Below are 20657 nucleotides of genomic sequence, written 5' to 3'. Positions count from 1 at the left end.
GAACGTGAGCAGAGAGGGACATTTCTGCATTTGGAGACAAGCTGTGGTAATTACACCAAACAGGTTTTCATTTCTCCAGTTCACTGTCACATCAGTGCGTCCAGGAGACTTCAGCTCAGACGTGTCGTGTCGTTCTCACACCTTCGCTTCCCGTTTCTTCACAGGCACAATTCAATCAACACTCAAGTTGGAGAGTGAACTTGTGAGTAGCAAGTAGCTCGATAATGATGAAAAACAAGAAATGAATACGGACAGAGCCAGTAAACTGAGAGACAGACTGTGGCCCAGCTCAGACTTGGTATTGACATTTGTCCTGAGAGATCCGATCGCAAGTGGACAGCGGTGTCCCGAATGTGTCTCCTGTGACCACTTAGGATCAGATCACACTGTGTGCACAAAATCTCGTTTGTCGTTGTTTCTATGCAACAAACAAAACAGACAAATGATGCTGTTTTCAGTTTACAGATGTGTCCGATGACGATGTTTGTGTGTGTTGATGTGTTGATGTGACTGAGACACACCGATAGAGACTGAACGAATGTCTGCAACTATGCACAAGGATTTGACCGATTCCTGAAAAGTATGAATCATCATGCGTCGGCGTTGGCATCAGTGGCTACAGACAAATCAACATATGGACACAGAGAGGCATAACAATACATTTAAACTCTAGCAGGTCGGACACATCAGCTGATGGTCCTTCCCATGTGGCCCAGGACGGATTAGCGTTCACACGGCAGCATCATGATTTGAGTGATTGGATCTCGCCACGCGTTGGGGAAACATTTGGTTGCCTCTGAGCCGTTGTGACAGGATCACTCAGGGAGACTGTTAATACCGAGTCGGACCAGGTTCAGGGAGAGTTTATAAGCGAACGCAACCCTGGTTGTGTGAGGGTCTCACTGCAAGCGACTGCTCCCGATAGTGTCCAGGTCATGAAATGTTTTATATTCGATGTCGAAGGAAGGACAGAGTCGGCTGCTGCTGGATAACAAACTCAGTCACCCATTGCCTATATATTTTTTTAACGTGACCTTTGACAATTGAAAGAAAATCCTTCAAGAAAAACTTGAGATATGTTCAAGAAGCCAAAAACATGTTTTGTGAGGCCACGGTGACCTTGACCATGACTACACAAGAATAGTTGTTCTATATACTGCAAAATAAGCAACACAAATTTAAGATCTTTGATGCAATACACAATTATAAATTCTTCTTTTACAATGAAACTTTAGGATGGCTGGTTGTGTGAGGGTCTCACTGCAAGCGACTGTTCCTAATAGTGTCCAGGTCATGAAATGTTTAATGTTCGATGTCGATATAGATTCTTCTGATTTCATTACGCAGCTGATGATTACAGACGGCTCTCACCCGGCTGTTTCGGCTGCAGACCTCACACATCGGATCACCGGTGTTAACTAAACCAAATGCCAGCGCTCCATTAATTTGGCGGTGACCATAAAAAGAAAAAAGAGGGTAAAACGTCTATAAAACGACCTCTTAAAACAAAAAAATTGACTTCCTACGGCCCTTCCCCCTTCTGTGCCAAACATGACATCAGCATTATCATCCCGAAGCCGAGCAACAGTGAATGCGTTGGTGTAAACAAGCACCCCGGGGTGTGCATGTATCATGGATGATGGTTGGTTTGGCATGGGGGGCTGCGCTCCGTCCTTATTCATTCATTCACGCTGGTTTTTGCCATGAGCTAAGCCCCCCACCCCCCCCTCTGCTGCTAGCAGGCTCAACTCAGATGTTGACTGAAGGCTGAATGTAGAGTAAATATTATATAGATAATCTGTCTATTGAATCCCGGAGCTCTGAACCTGATCGCCTGTGTGGAAGAATGCAAAGCGCCGCCGTCTTATCTGTTTTCACGTTTCCACATCCCTGCCACGGAGATTCCTTTTTCGGCACTTTTTATTCTACTCGACAAACCCAGTGATTTGGATAGTGCAGGTGCCGACTCTTTCTGTGCGACACGTCATGTCTCCTCCGCTGTTTTCGTGACGCGTTGCATGTTTTCTTTCTTCCGCCGCCTTTGTTTTCCGTCGCAAGAAACATTGTGCCTCCGCGGGGGGATTAAAAATGAAAAAGGGGCAAAGACAACAACACAATAAACCAGGCACGCCAAAGAAAGAGAGGTGGAGAAAAAAAAAAGGAAAAAAGAGAGGGGGAGAATTTAACACACAACCTGAGGGCCCACGATGCGTGTCAAATTGTGTGATTAAATACGTGACTGGCTCGCTAGATGTGAGTGCTGAGGCGTGGAGTCTGTGCTATTACTGTGCAGAGGCATGCGACGTGCACACACCTACACTCACAAACACGTCTACATGCGTCTAATGTATGATACGTGGGGTTAAAACCAGCTTACACACACACACACACACACAAACTACAACGTGCATACACAACCAGTAAAATGGGGTTAAAAACCTAGAAATCTGTACCCATACATTCACATACAGTTATGTATATGTGTGTGTATATGCACCTAACTCACACTTTCCCACTTCAAACACACAACCTTTTCTTTTCATGTGTATGGTTTAATACCGTTTCCTCAACTCTACTGCCATCGCACACTTTGATGATTCAGTCCCTGTTAAGAATACACGTGATGGTCATGGCGCGTGCACGTGTGTATTCATGGGGCCTTTGAACAAACGTACACAAGCGTTTGTTTATATGTGTGTGTGTCTGTACCCTCGTGTGTTACGGACAAAATATATAGAACTGCACAAACACTGAGCGTGTGTCTCTATGTGAGCAATGGGTGTGTATGTGCTAAGAAGAGTAAATCAGCATGGAGATGAGGCAGAAAGTGTGTGTGTGTGTTTGAGCAGTTTCAGATAGGTATTTGCACACGCTTCACAGAGTTATGTAAGTGTGTATGTGCGTGTGTGGTTTGCGTATGTGTTGGATCACGGTATACCAGCTTAAACAGCATTTACGTCTGATTTCCACACAGCGGATAGTGTGTCTGATTGTGTATAAGTACAAATTTCTATAAGTGTGTGTGTGTGTTTGTGTGGAGATATAGGCTTTAAACAGAAACTATTTAAAAGAAGTTACTCTCAACTTCAAGGTGCCATGACATCTTGTTTTGAGTGGAAACCCATCTTATTATAGAAGTGAATTACATCCGACATCGATGTTCGGAACTCCTTAATAAAGAAATATGATCTACTACTACTATTTTTCTTATTTTATGTGACATAGTTTCACTTAACCTGCTTCATCTCTCCACATTACCCTGTGAATGTCCGGTTGTTGGTGTGCGATTGTGTAAATTGCAGAATAATTCGGTGCTTCATTGGCTCTCAGTCTCCTGAGCTATTGGTATTGTCAGTATGTCTTACCCTGGCGTCTGTGACCTTGAACTCTCGTAGGATGTACTGGGGCATGTTGTACTCGGCCATGGGATCCACTACGAAGTACTGATACCTGGCAGAGCGCTCAGCAGGCCAATATTGGTGACACTTTTCCTGTTTGAGCAGAAGGAGAGATTAGAACAGCTGAAATCAAGGTTCTACCGATTTACTCATTTTATTCTAACTTTGTGTCCTTTGATACAGATCAAGAAATGACATGAATTCACTGAGCGCTAATGCAGGTGTGTTGGAGTCGTACCCGTCCCATCTCTCTCAGTTTGGTCAACATGACTACGATGGTAGAGTTGTTCTCCCAGAGCATTCTCCAGAAGTCTTCTGTAGTCTCGGCCAGAGGGCCCTGTGTGGCGATGTAGGCTTTCTGTTGCCTGCAGATACAGTAAAAATCAGGTTCACCACTGAAAATATTTTGCTGATATCGTACATCTTGAAGAAATTATTTTTACTGATTTTATGAAGATCAAGAAATTGTTGAAATTTACTTTCCATAGCCCTCACCCACATCATCTTCTCTACAGGTTATAATTAAACCCGTTTAACTTTCTTTCTAACCTTAACTACTATAATGTACAGTGATTGGTTAAGCAACTCAACTTTCTTGTCTCTTCAACGTGTATTACTGTGTGAATGCACTTATAACAAATAGTTTCAAAAAAAATAATGTGTAAATTTCCCTCAACTTGACCCCTCCTCCTACCTGTATCCATCAATGAAACTGGAGTTGATGTAGTCGGATCCTTCCAGGCCTCTGATTGGCTGCAGACAGACGCGTGTGGTCTCGTAGGGCATGATGTTGACCAGCCGATTCTTGAATTTGTTGCAGGGGAGGTTGGCACTGATGAAGCGCGACGTGTGGGCTTTGGAGTTGGCCAAACGCTGGGGACACAGAAAGACAGAGTGGATGAGTGGATGAAAGCAAAATAAGGAAGGGAGTGCAAGGACAGGAACGAGGCAAAACACAGAAGGTGTGAAATGAAAGGTATGGAGGAGGAGGACGACGACAAGAAAATGAAAGGAGAGAACAGTGGTTGAGGGCGACAGGGAATGAATTGGCAAAAGCCACGGTAGTTACAAGCAGAGAAGAGGAGGCATGAAAGGAAAAGAGACGACGGAGGAGCAGGAGAGGACGATAAAAGGAGGAGAGATGGGGAGGGAAGGACAGGCGCAGGGCAGATAGAGAGAGGAGAATATCAATGACGGAAAGTAATAAAGCGCACCCAATCTAATCTGATCTTTCACCCAGCTTTCCCGATGATGGCACAACTTCAAAGGGACATTGTTTATCAAGAATATATTCATCAGGAAGCGACTCAGACTCAGACTCAAACTTTCTCCCCTCCTGCAACTTGTGGGGTCCTGCAGGGTCACAAGCAATGACGGCAAATATGCCACACACAGACACACACACACACACACACACACCCAGACTAACAAGCTTCTGGATCAAGACTGTACCAAACAGAAAACTCGCCTAGAACTGGGTCACCAGTGCCTTTGATAATGGCAGTGTAGTGTTGTGCGCATAAAACACAGACTCACACAGAGATGTTCAAAAAGACAAACACACACACACACAGCATCATAATCAAAACGAAAAGCTGTACTGCTACATCATCATCGTCATGAGGACCTCAGTGGGAGTTTGTGGGTCAGCAAGTCTTACAACTGGCTTCAGTGTCTCAACAAAGACTTTGTGTGTGTGTGTGTTTGTGTGTGTGTGTGTGTGTGTGGTTGCTTGTTAGTGCTTGCCTCCAAATGGAAAACAACCCAGTCCGATTATTTCGGGCCCTTTCAGGCAGAGAGAAGCATGATGCACCGGGGACACTATCAGCATCGTAAGCGACGAGTGACGAGCTGCAGATTCTATTTCCTGAACTTCTCGTCTTTCCGTGGTTGTCAAAACACCACAAAGTGAAAGTGTCTCTCCTTTGCCCTTTGTGTGTAAACATGGCCTTACTTGCCATATTTCCCTTTTTCCCTTTAGACTAACCTCCACTCCTTCTCTCTCCATCCCACCATAGTAGAAATGTTTGTTTGTCCGAGTGAACCCAGATGAGAGCGAGGGAACAGTGAGCGTGTTGATGCCATTTCTAACAAAACTAGATGAATACAAATATCTCTCACGATATTTGAGGTGTTTGGAGAGCTTTTGGCGATCCGTTTATTGATGTGACGTAAACACTAACACTAAACTTTCCACAGCAGAACTTGTATATGTTACGTCTCTCGACTCTGACAATCTCCGGCTGCGCTCATCACATGTGCAACAAAAACTCTTGAAGTCTGAACCCAGTGTTTCGGACATTTTTTGAAGGTTCATGTCCGAACAAGCGCTTCAGTGGCCACTAGTCGTCTGTCAAGCCCTTCCTCTTCATCTTCCTCATTCCCCCTTCCCTTCATCCCTCGCTCCTGTCCCCGCTTTGATCTGTGTTTCACAAAGGCACCTGGAACCATTTGAGGTGGACTGGCAGGGCTAAAGAGGACTCTTCAGCTGCACCAAACCAAACCCCACAGTGGGTGAAGGGACCAGAGCCAGACCTGGCAACCTGTCATCCAACGGGGCAGAGAGGCACCTGGGGAACCTTTGGTCGTTTGCCAGTTCTTTCTCATTTATAGTACAGTCTATTTGCTAAGCTGAGAGATTCATTACATACATTAGTGTCAACACCACAATGAGGATCATTGTTTTTGGTGCCATAGTCAGAACCAAGGGCTTTTCATAAAGAGTTGCCCAGTGACAAGAAACACACAAGACCAAGGATGTGTTAATTATACCTTAATATGCCCTGACTACAACCCTGATTAACAAATTGTGATCAATAATTAATTTATGATTAAATAAACATCCTTCATCAACATGTAATAACACTTCATTATTTATAGTTTCCCAAGAAAAACATCATCTTCTCAGTACATTGTGTGGGTTACATAATGTTTCACTGTATAAATTATGTTTATGATGTGCCTACAATTCAATAAAATGGCTTTTAAACTTCTCGTTTCTAACTAAAACTGACTTTTAGTCCTTGTTTGCATTTGTCTCCCGAACATGACTCTCCAATTCATTCCTTTCCTCTTATTTCATGAATCCTATAGTACTGTTTGTGTTGTTTGTGTTGTGATCGTTGCCCTGTGTGCTTCAGGGGACTTTGTGCTTCTCTGAACAAATGTCTTCTGCACATAAATCTTTCTCTTAATATTCTTGCTAGCGGTGCACATGCCAGAAAGTCTGACAGCTTCACAACAAGCTTCAATTTGCCCGCTGAACTCCGGTGAGTCCCACCAGTCACAGCCCCAACTCGGCCCATCGCTGGCTCCAGCCTGAGGAAGAAACAAAACCTCACCGCCGTCCCTGCCACGCCGCATTCTGTCCAATCACCTCCTTTGTGCCAAGGTAGCATACAGTCGTCCCTTTGTTCATTAGCCAAACATTCCTCCCTCTGCTTGCCCTGCCATCCACCTACATTTGTCATCATCAAGTATTAATTACCTCGCTCCCCCGCCCCTCTTCCCAGACACCTCTCCTCGCTATCCTGACTGCAGCGCGTGGACGGTTATTAATTCCTCTTTGACTCCTGATGCCGGCTCAGCACTATCCCTGTTACGGATGGCGCTGGAGATTCCCATCACCATTGTGCCCCGGTGAGTAGGAAAAAAAAGAAAAAAGCTCGAGAACCCCAGCACTGTTATTGTTACTCAGCAGGGGGGGGGGGGGGTGCGTTGATGAATGACGACGGGAAGATGACGGATGATTCGAGAGTGAGCGTCTGTGTGCGCTTCAAGGTCAGCAGATAGCAAAGCGGCTAAAGCTGAGGTGAGTTCATAACTTGATGAATCTTGAGATATTTAATGGAGATGCATGTAAACACAGTTGCTGCTTGTGTATCCTCACCTTCTGCTTTGTCATGAATTTCTCTCAGAAAACATAAACCCTCTTCTTTTTCTCAAACTTCGACTCAGGTCTCTGCTGCTTTCAGCCAGAAGTCCTTTGCCTGATTCATGCTGGATTAAACCCACTTTCTTTTATCTTTGGCTTTTTCCCAATACCCAAAAACGAACATTGCGTCCAGGCAGTGAAGGGTTTTAATGTTTCTATTCTCTAGTTCCTCAAAAAAAAAAATACTGATTCAAAATAGTGTGTATCTGAGTGAATTAATTATTGAAGCCTGGCTTGAAAATAAAGGGGATTTGCTTTTGGAGTCCATGTTAGATCCCATTACCTCGGCAGCGTATATAGACTGACAAATAGCTGCCAGCTATAGATGGCAGGTTTAATCTATATTCTACTTACCTGGGGCTGAAAGGTATTACATCTTCCAGAGAAGTGTCTTTATCTGAAAATGCGGAACTCTACATTGTGTTTGTTCAGTGTTTCCATTACGTCTGTATCAGCAACCAGCTGAAAGAGATGCCCCCACCTGCCTCTCTCCTTTATACAAAATTCAGTTTGTCTGAGGTGTAAGGATTTTCTGTGAACTGCCTCCTCACTTAGCTGAAACATTACTCTACCAGTTTCCCCAATCACCGCCCATTATCATCCATTTTGTGTCTTCCCCAGTCTACTCATTTGGTTTTACAGTTTCTTGCCCCAAAAACAGTTGATGGTCAATATTGACTGATTTATTTGTTTTGTTCAAGTCGAAAAATGAAAATAAATGCATGATCAAAAATAAAAACTCTATTATTGCATCGCGAAATTACACTCATTGGAAATAATAACGAAGAGAACAGCAAACAAATTAGTTTCGCACCGAAAATAACATCTGGGAAGAATTAAAAGGATTTACAAAGGTTTATAATAGCTCAAGTCAAGGTGACCAAACTCTCAATGATTCATTCCAAAAAGTGAAACGTTGATCTAATATGTCTACGATTTCTGATCTGATTTGAATGCTGCTGGTCACAGTTTTCTGAGCTGTTTTAATTAGCTCCACCAAGGTCTTTTCACATGTGTCTGTTCGCTGGTTGGTTTGTTAGTTTGTCAGGAGAATTACGTAAAAACTAGGTGAATTTTTTTTTCACGAAACTCTGAGCAAGGGGCCTTGAAAGATTTAATTACATTTTGAAGTGGATCCAAAGTGGAAAAAAGCAGATAAAGGATTTTGAATGAATTTATTTCCCAGAAAATAATTCATTGATCTTGATGAAAATGTCTGGCATGTTAAGGGCACTGATATCTGTGAATGTGTGTTATTTGCTGCCGCTTGATTGAAATGAATGGGACTGTTGGACCTTGGTGGAGGTGTGTGCTCTACTTGGTTTCCACTGGTTAATGTCTGTCCTTGTGAAAATGCAAAATGGCAGAACCTCAAATTGACGTGCATATCCTTTACCTTGAACTCCAGCTCCATGCCGGTGACATGCTCGCCGCTCTCCACCTGCGCCAGCTTCTGGATGTAGGAGTAGAGGCTCCGGGCAGCCACCTCGGTGTTGCCGCAGGCCACCGCCTCCAGCAGTGCATCGTGGATGAAGCTGTACTGGTCCTCCGTCTGCACCATGTAGTTCCGCTGAGACCGCATCAGCGTCACGTGGCCGTAAATGTCGACCGTCTTCTCGTGCTTGATGCGCTCTAGCATGGCATCGATGACGATAAAGCAGCCCGTCCGCCCCACACCCGCACTATGGGAAGATTGAAAGGAATAAAAAAGAAAGAGAAAGAGAAAATGGGGGTTTTAAGGAGGTCCGTTAAATAGAAATGATTTTTCTCCCCCTTGCTCTTATTTCTAGGGACTTATCCTTTCACGGTGCAGTGGCTATGAATATCTGTTTACCTAATGCTAAGTTCTTGCCATATTTATGCTGTAGTTAATTATAATTTACTGTTGTTCTCGCTACTAAAATATTAAAGCACAAGGTGATTATGGATGTCCACTAATGCTTGTAAATTTGTTGTGGCATTACGGCTTAAATAATTAAGTAGGCAAGCACAACAGAGGGATATAGTGATACCTAGAGAGGAAACACACAAACCGCGGGGAGAATAACAGATAGAGAAACAACAGGAGAGTGATGGGGAGCGAGCGAGGCAGGCTGTCGAATCTCAGCTCTCGTTGTGGAGCGCGTTGGACTCACCAGCCTTCTTATCTCGGCGAAAAAGGAAGGTTTCAATTTGAATAAGCCATTTGAGAAATATCGCTTGTAAAATGAGGAAGGGTTAAGGAGCAAAAAAAGGGAGAAGCAGGGAAAATGGGAAGGGATTACGGCGAGGCTTTTTACAAAGAGAGAGAGAGAAAAAAAAGAAGAGAGACTGAGGTGGAGAGAATGAAAGTGGGGGGATGGGGGGGGGGGGGAGTGGTGCTTTTAAGAGAACGATGATGTGTCCAATGGAGAAAAGAAAGAGATGGAGGTCTGGTTAAGAAAGAGAGCGAGTGTGTTTGTACAATCTGTGTTATGTAATGTATAATAGCAGATAAACAGAAGGGAGCTCTGCCATTCGGTGTCCTCACACTCAGGGAGACGGACACGAGGCTAAAAACTACACTCACATGAAAGTGTAAACCTGTGCACTTTGGCACAACAACAGCAACAAAAAAGACACAACACTCATACTACTCACCTGCAGTGGGCTATGATGGGTCCGGCATCAGGCGGGTTGCAGGTCTTCACTCGACGGAGGAAGGCCAGGAACGGGGTGGGGTACTCTGGCACGCCGTGGTCAGGCCACGCCGTGAACTGGAACTGACGAACCTCCCGCTTCTCACTGGAGCCGTTCTGAGAGACAAAAAGAGAGATAGGGTTGGACGTGGTGGTGAAGTTTGAACCGGCTGGTTAAACGACTCCAGAGCAGCGTCTGGGTGCTGAAAGTCTGCTGCTGTTTCAATTCATTATTTCTACTTTCAACCACAACTGTTCTATTCTTCTAAAAATATCTGCCGTAAATGCGGAGAACTACCAAACGACAATGGGTTCGCTCTACCTTACAAATAGGTCAATATCATTTCCATGTTTTGTCAACACTGCAAGTCACCCATTATTCAGCAGAACTGTCAGAGACAATCAGGTTTGGTGCTTTGTCCAAAAACATTTCAGTCCATGGAGACTGAAAGAGCCAGGGATCAGGCCACTGACCTTCTGTTTAGTGGATGAAACACTCTATTGTACATGGAATAAACAGTGCACTTTCAAACAAGGTTTCTTTTTCTTTTTTTAAGGATATGCATTTTTCAGAAAGCCTTTAAATTATGCAGTTCGGTCGCAGAGAAACAAGGAGATGACACACGCAGCTCTGTGACTTTGGAGATGTGTCATATGTCACTAAATTTATCTCAACTGGTAAAGCAGCAGGTACGTTACACAAAAACTACCCAACTCCCAATAAATAACATGTGAGGGATTTTCATAGTTTTTCTGTGTGCATGTTTAAACTATGGACTTGTCAGCTGCCTTCACAGGGGGGGAGCGATCCGTTCTTGAAATAGATTTTTGGTGCAACATCGGTTCATACAGTGTCATTTTCCTCTGGGAAACACACCCGATCAGGTGGCCTCAGTATGACAAACTCAGGTATGATCATTTCTCCACTGGACAGCACGGGTGCTTTCATCTCGGCGTTCTCACGGTACCTTCCGCTCAGAACATCTGCAGATACACGCAGCGAACGCCCCCATTACACAGCTCCCTGTCAGCTCCCATGTCAAACTCAACTCTCAACGCATCAAAGATGCAAGCTGGGATCCAGAGGAAGATTTTGAGCAGGATAAGTAAGAAGAAAGGAGGAAAAAAAATGCTCCCTCGCATAATTCTGTCCTCTCCTTTCGGAAGATTCCTGTAATGGAGGTAGTGTTTGCATTTCAATGCAGAGCTTCTGCCTCCCTGACAGAGGGACTGTTTTCCTTGCTGAATTAATGAATAAATGAGTGTGGTAATTAAAAGCAAACTGACCTACTTCTTATTTCCTTTGTTTTTTTTTCTCTCTCTTTTCTTTTTGGACATTCCCTGTCTCTTCAGTTACGGCTGTATATGGACGACTGGTGCTCGGTTGTTTTCTTAAAATGTAAATGTTTTTGCACGGCAAACACACAATTCTGCAGCACTGCAGGACACCACACACACATACATATAAGTGTGTGGGTATCACGGTGCTGTTTTGTATGTTTGTGCATCTGTTTACACTTCACTCAAATCCAACCTCGGAGATATAAAGTGAAAACAGCTCAGGGAGAAATCACAGTGATGACTGCAGTTATGAGGAGGAGCGGGGGGGGAGGATAGATAGCAGCAGAATCATATCGCTGGGGTCTGATGGAGGCTGAGGGCTGCAGGATGCAAATGGCCCTGAATGTCAACCAGGCGGCTTTAGAAGCTGCTGGTATCTGCAGCATCACCGGTTCACTAAGGTGATCTTTGTTCTGCTGACACACCAACGAAGAAGTCAGCCGCGACTCTCATGTGATGCTGTCGGGTTAAGAGGGTAAATCCTGGAAATGTCGCCTGACAGCTCGTGTTGCTGCTTTGTGTTTGCATGACTATGAGGTTGGGGGGGTACTGGGAGTGAGAATGAGTTTGCATGTCAATTTGATGGTAAGTCCATTTTTTTCCCTGTCTCTATTTAAATGCACTGCTGACGTGTATCTCTGTGTGACATCATATTTATGCATGTGTGCTGAGGTATGTTAATACATGTTATACTTGCATGTTGGTTACGTGCATGTGATCATGCATACATGTGCAAAATGCTTCCTCTTAGTATTGTCACTGCGTATTCAGTGAATGTGTGTGTCTTTGTGTGTGTGTGTGTGTGTGTCTGCACAGAGACATAAGAGCAGTCTGCCAATTATGTATATTGAGTTTCTCTTCTGTTCACTTTACCAAAGTGCTCTAATTTGGCAGACGCACATAAACAGATGATCTACTGAGGAGAGAGAGAGAGCTGAACAAGGTGAGAGGGATGGACCGGAGAGGACGATGGGGACAAAGAGATATATTTGTATGTGCATCTGTTTTTACATATAATAGAAAAACAGCTGTTTATGCCATCGTCTCGTTTCTAAACTTTTTGACTGTTTATTTATAAGCTGTGACTAGTTGGCTCTCAGTTCGCTGGGCACACTGTGAATTGTTATGCAACTTTACAGGCCATATATTTTCCAATTTTCCATTGTTTTATTTGACGTTTGGATATTTCTAACAAAATATGGCAATACATTTGGGGTTTTAAGTATCAGAAAATCTCAGTAGAGTTTTACAGCTCCTCTCTTGGGTTCCTCTCTCGAGCTCTCGGAGGGAACTTTGTGTTTTGAGCATTTTAAGGCTCTGATCGGAGTGTTTTCTCAGTGATGCACTCACGGTTAATGGATTTTATTCTACTATTGTTCCTCGGTAGTGACGGTAAATTGTTGTGGTCAGTGAAAGCAGCAATGGGCCGGTCAAAATCGGATTAAAATGCTCAGATATTTCAGAAGCATATAAGCTTTAACCACTGATCACTGGTTCTTGGGAAGGATGTAGATGTTGGTTTCCTAACACCAAACAATTGTTCTGCGCTACCTCAACATTTTTCTGTCTTGTAATCAAAATCCGTGGTGGAAGAATTGAGTTTCATTCCGATCGCCCTAGCCAAGAATGGAAATACATACAGACCCATACAATGACAATACATAGAAGTACAAAATATAGTGAATGGTTTAAATAAAAAGTTTGTTAAGAAATATGTCCATTATACTACGAATATATAGATGATAGCTTGGATGGCAGGTTGAGGTGGGACGAGCTTGGGACACAAACTGTGTAGTCATGACAACACAAAGTCACACAAGTCCTGAGGGCTGCTTTTAGGGCAGTTTTTGAATATGTGCATTTCTCCATTAAGTCAGTGCTTTGATTATTTCACATTTATAGAGCTGCTTTATAACCGCACAAGATATAGAAATCTCACTTTCTACATCTCCAGATCTCACAATGCGACCTTTGCAATAAATTCAAATATTTGATGCACGCTTACATGCTTTAGCACTATCCACCTCATAATTCTCTGTATCTCCTTCCTGTGTGTGTGTGTGTGTGTGTGAGAGAGAGAGACAGAGAGTGCACTCATCTTACCTTGTGCAAGGAGAAAGTGCGGACACAGAAAGTGGCCAGTTCTATCGTGTCCAGCAGGGTGACTTGAGTCATACCATAGGTTTCTGTGCCACGACTGGGCCAGTACTGGTCACACTTGATCTGTAAGAGAGGGAGGAGAGAAAGAAAGAAAGACGCACAGAGCTATTAGCTGCAGTACGTCACATTCTGATAAATGGTGTCTCCTCTAATAAACCCAATCACACACATAAGAGGAGGAGAAAACAAAACTCAAACCCCACGCTCCCTCTCACACTAATACATGCGCCGGTGTGCCTCTCATAAAGCGGAACCTCCTGTGGATTCAAGCACCAGGCGGTGTTGACAGAAACACCAGGGTGGCATCTCGCTGTTTCACATCTGAGGAACAACACAGTGCACACGGAACAGATGTGACCAGGATGTAGCAGCACCTCCACTGTTCAAGCTTGACTTCATCAACCTCACACGCACAAATCCTGCCTGCACCCTTCCCCTGAATCAAACATGTTTACAGGTCAGCTTTAAAGGGCTGCGTTTGAAATTTAAGGCACATACGCACTTGACTGTTCATTCTTAATTCAGGATCTATCCTAATAAAAGCTCAATATTGTCTCCCCCGCGGTTTAATTTTCGTCGGCCGCTGAAAATAAAGCACCAGCTCCTCCAAGCCCGTTGCTTAATAAAGATTCACTCAATATGGGGTGTGACGTGCCGGCGGACATCTGATGAGATGTGACAGCTACTGAGGGAGACGCGCCGCTCTCCTGCTTTCTCTCCCATTTCCTGCTCGAGCTGACAATCAAGTTCCACCGCCCGCTAATCCTGATCACGTTTGACAGCAGTGGAACGCGCATGTCGGGAAGGAGAACAGGTAAACAACTGGAACGGGATGGACAGAGGGGGAATGAGTGGAGACACCTGGAGTGAATGGGCCTGATGTTGACACAGGTCTGAGTTGACATTCACATTCAGCTGGTTTTTTGACACATAAGTCCAACCCTTCATATCCCGATAGGTATATCCTAAGGATTCACTCACGCCTTTTTTGTTTTTGGAGAAAACAGTGTACCCTTGATAAACAGGTACGACAGGGGCAGGTTTACATAAAGAGAAGCTGTTAGAGGCAAATGGGACTGATATCCAACTGTCAAACATTTAAGCGATTTTCCTCAACAGAGCCAATGTGCTTTCTACTGATCCACCATTATCACAGTGAGAGCTGCCATTATTTCTACTACATTTGCTGTTTTTAATCTGGTAGTTTCTGGGTTTAAAGTGCTGCCGTTGACTTCCTTCTCCGAAAACCTTTATATCACCGGAAGAACTGATAAAAGTTAGGAAACGCGTGAGAAAGCGGCCATTTCCAAAAGATACACATCCAGCAAAGTTGAGGCTGACTCCCGAAAAAACGAAAGGGCAAAGAAAAGTGGACCAGTGTGATCACACCTTAACAATGCTCCCTGTTGAAATGCAATGTGCTCTCTGGGCAGATGGTGTGAATAGGATGAAAAGAGTCGCTGTGGTCACAGGTGCTGAGAGGACTCTGTGCCTCTCTGCTGCTTAAATTTTAATTTCTTGCTCCGTGTCTCTAAGCTCTGAGCACCGTGGAGAACATGCAACAGATTGCAGTCTCCGCTTCGAATAAGACGAGAAACCAAAGCCGAGTCTATAAAGACTGTCCCAGTGGACACAGAGTCTAACTTATCAGATGTGCACAGGTACACCGCCTTTGAATTAACTGTTTTATCACCCTCCTCTGCTGTTTCCACCAACCCCATTCAAATGTCCACTCTACCAGTGACATTCAGGCGTGCAACTGGGAAATCAGTGTAACACTGGGCTATTTTCAGCGTCTGCTTCCTGGACTTGGGTCTCACGAAGCAGTGATTTGATTTGGAGGTGAAGTTAAAAAACACAAAATTGAAAGTGGTTTGTCAGGTCACTGGAGGGAAGCTTTAAAAAGAAACCCGGAGCCGCGGCGCTTGTGGAGAAACTGGTGAAGCAGACTCACCCGTGACTTCTCCTCCAGCCTGGTCATCATGACCACGGTGGCTGCTCTCTGCTCCCACACCATCCTCCAGAAGTCCCCAAACGTCTCGGGTAAAGGACCCTGGGTGGCGATGTAGGCGTTCTGCTTCCTGTAGCCATCGATGTAGTTGGCGTTAATGTAGTCGCTACCTGTGATACCTGGATACAAAGGAAACAGAGAAGAAGGTGAAACATGGTACCTTTTCTTTTGATCCCGTCGTAATTCACCACTTCTTTCATCACTTCACTTCTCTCGATATTTGCCCCCTTCACTTTGACGCCTTCTGCCTCAATAATTCCCTGTTTTTACACTCATCATTTCCTAATCAACAAAGGTATGAAGATTCAAGACTGGAAAAAAGAAAAACAAGCAAATTGCTTATGTAATGACTCCTCACACCTCGTAGTGTTAAAACAAGTGAAAACCGGCTGAGATCAGATACGATTTAGGAACTGTCCGGAGACAAATGGGACTGTCTTAGATCATGTCAGATTTTGGGACTTGAAATATTACAGGTATTACTCCTTCCCAGTATTTGTTGGATCTTGTTTTGAGTGGGAAAAGAAAGATATAATGCAAGATTAAACTTTCTCATACTCCGCCACTGCAGAGCTGAAAGAAACCTGTTGTTATTCCATTTGAGTCCATTCAAATTAGCTCAGCTCCTTTACTGCTCTTTTATTATTCTCTTGTTTGTCCCTCTGTGGTTGTGCCTTGCTTTCTGTAGATATGATTTAGCCCTCGTCTGATTTACCGACACTGGCGCTGGAGTGTGATTGAAGATGGAGGATAGTGAGGACGCAGTATATCAGCCGCCCGTGGCCCCACAGCCAGGAGGTGGATCCAGCTTCCGTCCCTCTCAGCCGTCTACCGTGCTCCGTTACACACCGGTACCACTAAATCTAGCCGTAAGGAAGCCCGTCTGCGTTGGTGCATGGATGGATGTGAACTGGCAATGTTTAAATGCCAAGGACGGTTTATCCAGCACAACTGAGAGCAACTATCGCAGTGTCTCATAGCATCATTTAAAATGTCTGCAACAGTAAATGGACACGTTAAAGCTAAAATGTGTAATTAACTACAAGGCTTTATTATACTAATACTAACTCAGAATGAAGAAGAGGCGCCCTAACACGTGGAGGACACAGGCGAAGATGTAGAATTGGAAAGAACGGGATTCAAGAGCTTTTGGCGATAAGGACTGGCGCTGGTGTCGATGTCCCGCAAACAAAACACTGATTTTCCCAGAGGAATTCGTACGTTATGTTCTGCCTCCTGCACGCTCTACCCAGACGCCACCTCTCGCCTGAATGTTCCGGATATTTTCATGTTGATGTGAAGGAGTTCATGTTTAAAAACGGCTCAAAAACAGGTTTCGAGTTTCAACACGTGAGGTTCAAAACTGTCACCAAACTGATCTGAGGGTGTTGTAGTGTGAATTGTTCTTTTTCCAAAAAGTCACGGTGTCTTCCAGTTTTCTGCAAAGCCACTACACACTCAGTAATTCAGTTGATCTAGGGAACAGGTAATCTTGCTATTAAAGTGTGTGTCTAACACATCCGCCGTCTTCATTTAACCAACTTCTACAATCCAGTCAGTGGAGAAGAGACTCCAGTGTGGCAGCATCTGTGCTGGAAAGTCACGTCTCTCTGACTGACGTCTCCTCACTCAAGCGAAACAATGAAACACTTGACTGGGCTAATCTCAGAGAGGAGACGCAGTGAGGACAACAAGCCGGCTGGAGAGGAGGAATACGAGGAGGAAGAGTGAAAGAGAGAGAGCTAGAGTGATGGAGGACAGAGTTCAAAGAAGAGAAGAGAGGAAAGACAAAGGAATGGAAAGGAAGAAAGGAACTAAAGAAGCCAAAAGAAAGGCAAATGTCATTAAAACGGAAACCACGTCGCGCAATCTGACTGTGGAGCCTTGGCCTTAGTCATAGCTAAGTGAACAGAGAATGGCGGCGTGCATGAATTGTTCTACTGCTTCAACTAATGGCAAAATCACTGCAGTGTAAAATAGAAATTTCAGACTTGATTAATTTATGTATTTATGGACGAGGCAGTTTTTTCCCCGGGATAATTTTGTTCTGCATGTTGTCGTAGCCTCAAATTGGCTCGACTATTGTGTGATTTTGAAATCTAGTTGGAGCGTTTAGTTCGCTCACACAAAAGCAAAGTACCGAGGAGTTTGGCACAAGTGCGCGGAGTCGGGGAAGCTCTCGTGGTGACGCGACGCCAGAGCAATGTCGGCGGTGAAGGGTGACTACCTCTGACAATGTCCCTTGAGATTTAGCAGTCGGAGGGAGAGTTTTTCTGGCTCTGAGACGCTCAGTGCTGTGTCTATGGGCAGTTAGAGGGAAGTCAGGAGAGGATGACTGATCTGATGAGACAAATGGGACAGTGAAAACACTGGTTCAATTTCTGGGACACTCTCGGAGTGTGAGATACGACTGGGCCCAAAGACGAGCCCAAACAAGTCCTCGCCTCACTCCCACAAATAATCTGATTCCATAAAGTGCTTAGCTGCCGTGGACCGAGTTGAGCCGAGACAAGTCCTTCGTTTAGCCTCCAACAAAACCCAGTTTTGTTCTATAAATTCGCCGTTTCCTGGGAATTGAAACGAGCTGAACTGAATCTGAACTTCAAACGCTATAAATTATTTTGACTTTATTCTCTTTGGCCTCATGCTACTGTGTGGAGTCCAGACAATTGTGCAATCCAGACCGGCAGTAGACTTCTTTCTATTCATTTGAGATAATCCAGTCCAGACCAGTCCGTACAGCTTGGATTACATTCCATTCCATTCCAGCACTTTCTTTTCTGCACTCTTATGTATTATCCTCGTTTGAGCTCTGTTCCACACAACAAAATGCAGAGCTCCACTGGAAGGTGGTGGTGACGGTGCAGGGCGGGAGGTCTGGTGTGAGAACTTACTGTCAATGGGAGCCAGGATGACCCGGGAGTGGTCGTAGGCGATGACGTTGGCGTAGCGGTTCTTGGGCTTGTTCACCTCCAGGTTGGAATGCTCCCAGGTGAACTGCTGGCCTGGATCGATGGACTGATGGGGAGAGACACACACACACACACACACACACAGAAGAAATCAGAGGAGCTGCAACAACAATACAAAGTGAATGTTATCATAGGTATAAGAGGAGAGAGAGAGAGAAATTGAGAGGGTGATTTCCCCCAAAGGGAGAAAATACATGATATGGTGAAACCTGCTTCTCACATCAGCAGCAGCAGCAGCACACAACTACTTAATCAGGATCATTAATGTGGCAGCTACGTAATGACAAATAACAATATTGATGAAGGCGTCGGCGAAGGGTGTGGAGCGAGACCTGACGCCCGCGTGAAAGACAAATTCAGCCGCCTCTCTATAATACAAGAAATCCAGATAAGTATTCTGTTCCCGTGTCTGGATAATTAAATATTCCATTACGAGTCCATGTTTGCTTATAAGCGCCACTCGTTCCGTTGGCGTGGCGACGAAGGCTTGACGGATATCTGCAGGCTTCGGCGTGCAGGGCGGGGCTTTAAAGGGACACACTGAAAACCAACTGGAAATGTGATCTCGCATGTACGGTCTTTATTGCTTCTCTCATTTCCCTCCTCTTTCCCTCTCGTTTCTCCATCCCTCTCTCTTTGCCCACACTTATCTGCATCTCTCCATCTTCAAAGTATTCTAGGTCTATGTAAACACATCAATTGTCTCTCCATCTCCTCTCCGATGTTTACAGTCCCTCGCTATGCAGCAGGAACCCACCTACCCCATTTTCTTTCAAGAATACCTTTAGGCTGGGTGTGCATGTGAGAGTGCATGTGAGTGTGCATGTGTGTGTGTGCATGTGAGTGTGCATGTGAGCGTGCATGTGTGTGCTTACTTGTGTCTGCATATAAAGATTGGCGTAACTTCCCTCAAATATCCCCAAATTCAAAATAGGGAAACCACATCAAATAATTAAAATCCGACATGAATTTCCCTCTTCTCCTCTTCCTCATGGTGACATGTTTGAAGATGAACGTCAGCATCAGTCAAGAGGACGAGATTTCAGGACATGGCGGCGAAACCGGCTGCCAGTAGAAAGGGAACTGACTCTGGCTGCAGTATCTTCAGGTAAAACCCAGGCCGCCTTTTTTTCATTACCACTTGTACGTCAGATTATCTCCTCTTCATCTCCGCTCTCCAGCTGTGATGCTCTGCGCTCTCTCCCCTCACTGAATCCTCATCATTAACCGAGCCTCCCCACCTCATCTCTCTCCTCCCGCTCCTCCCGCTCCTCGCTCGCCTCTCCCTTCCATTTCTTCCTCCTCCCTCACATCCCGCCTGGCTAAAAACCAATCAGTCAAAGCCCCGTAGAGCTGCGCTTGGCAAGCCGGGGTCCCCGGACGAGCAGCCATTCATCAAGAAAATAACAAAATTAAAATTACACTTCTCTATTTAATTTGGTCATTTATTTTTCCTGTGGGGTGGTTTTGCGAAGGGGCAGGGGGACAGGAAGGGAGCGAGGAAGAAGGAGCGGGAGAAGAGACGAGCGGGCGGTTTAATGCTCTCTCTCTCTCTCTGGAAGCCAAGTAATTAGAAGCTGTAGTTGCAGCAAAGCATCAACTTTGGCGTCTCTCTTCCTCCCCGAATGGAACAAGCTTGTCCATTTGGTACACAGCCGGATGTGGATTTATGAATAATAGATACCCAAGAAATACTGGATTGCAATGAGAAGTCATTATCCACCAACATCCACCGACCGGCAGGCATGATGACGGCAATCTCTGCTGGTGTAGCCGCTTCCCACCTTCGCCTGGCGCGCAGAAGGCGACAGGTCCAGTGATTTAGGGATGGCGAGGAAAGGATATTGCTTGTATGCAAACGAGAGCTGATTCAGCGCTCCTGATTTCTAATCAACTCTGGTGTCATTTATAACCGCTGCGGTCTCAGGGCTCAGACAGCTCAGTTACTCCTTCCAAACACACACACACACACACACACACACGTCTATGCACATGCACACACACACGCACACATATACACACACACACTATGCTGAAGCCGGTCTGCTGGTGAGCTTTTACCCAAAATCACATTAGTGGAGTTCTGCTTAAAACAGCCGACTATATATCTGTTGTAAAAGAAAGATCAATGTTGTGTTAACGACTTTTAAAGCATTTATTTATCCCCCAACTGAGTCATTTAGT

At 44.8% G+C, this 20657-nt stretch overlaps 1 protein-coding gene across 1 annotated transcript in view; it reads right to left on the bottom strand.

Moving 5' to 3' along the window:
- The window catches only part of ptprsa (protein tyrosine phosphatase receptor type Sa), a 112014-nt gene that overhangs the window by 5652 nt on the left and 85705 nt on the right, over positions 1-20657 (bottom strand). Inside the window, exons 29-36 of the mRNA XM_061077654.1 lie at positions 18396-18519; positions 15445-15620; positions 13434-13553; positions 9952-10106; positions 8729-9014; positions 4093-4271; positions 3637-3763; positions 3366-3491 (exon numbers count right to left, since the gene is read on the bottom strand). Of these exons, the coding sequence (XP_060933637.1) occupies positions 3366-3491; positions 3637-3763; positions 4093-4271; positions 8729-9014; positions 9952-10106; positions 13434-13553; positions 15445-15620; positions 18396-18519 (1293 nt within the window). The remainder of the gene's footprint in view (positions 1-3365; positions 3492-3636; positions 3764-4092; positions 4272-8728; positions 9015-9951; positions 10107-13433; positions 13554-15444; positions 15621-18395; positions 18520-20657) is intronic.

This window comes from Limanda limanda, chromosome 9, assembly GCF_963576545.1.
Source record: "Limanda limanda chromosome 9, fLimLim1.1, whole genome shotgun sequence".
NCBI lineage: Eukaryota > Metazoa > Chordata > Actinopteri > Pleuronectiformes > Pleuronectidae > Limanda > Limanda limanda.
This window is presented reverse-complemented; position numbering and strand designations above follow the sequence as displayed.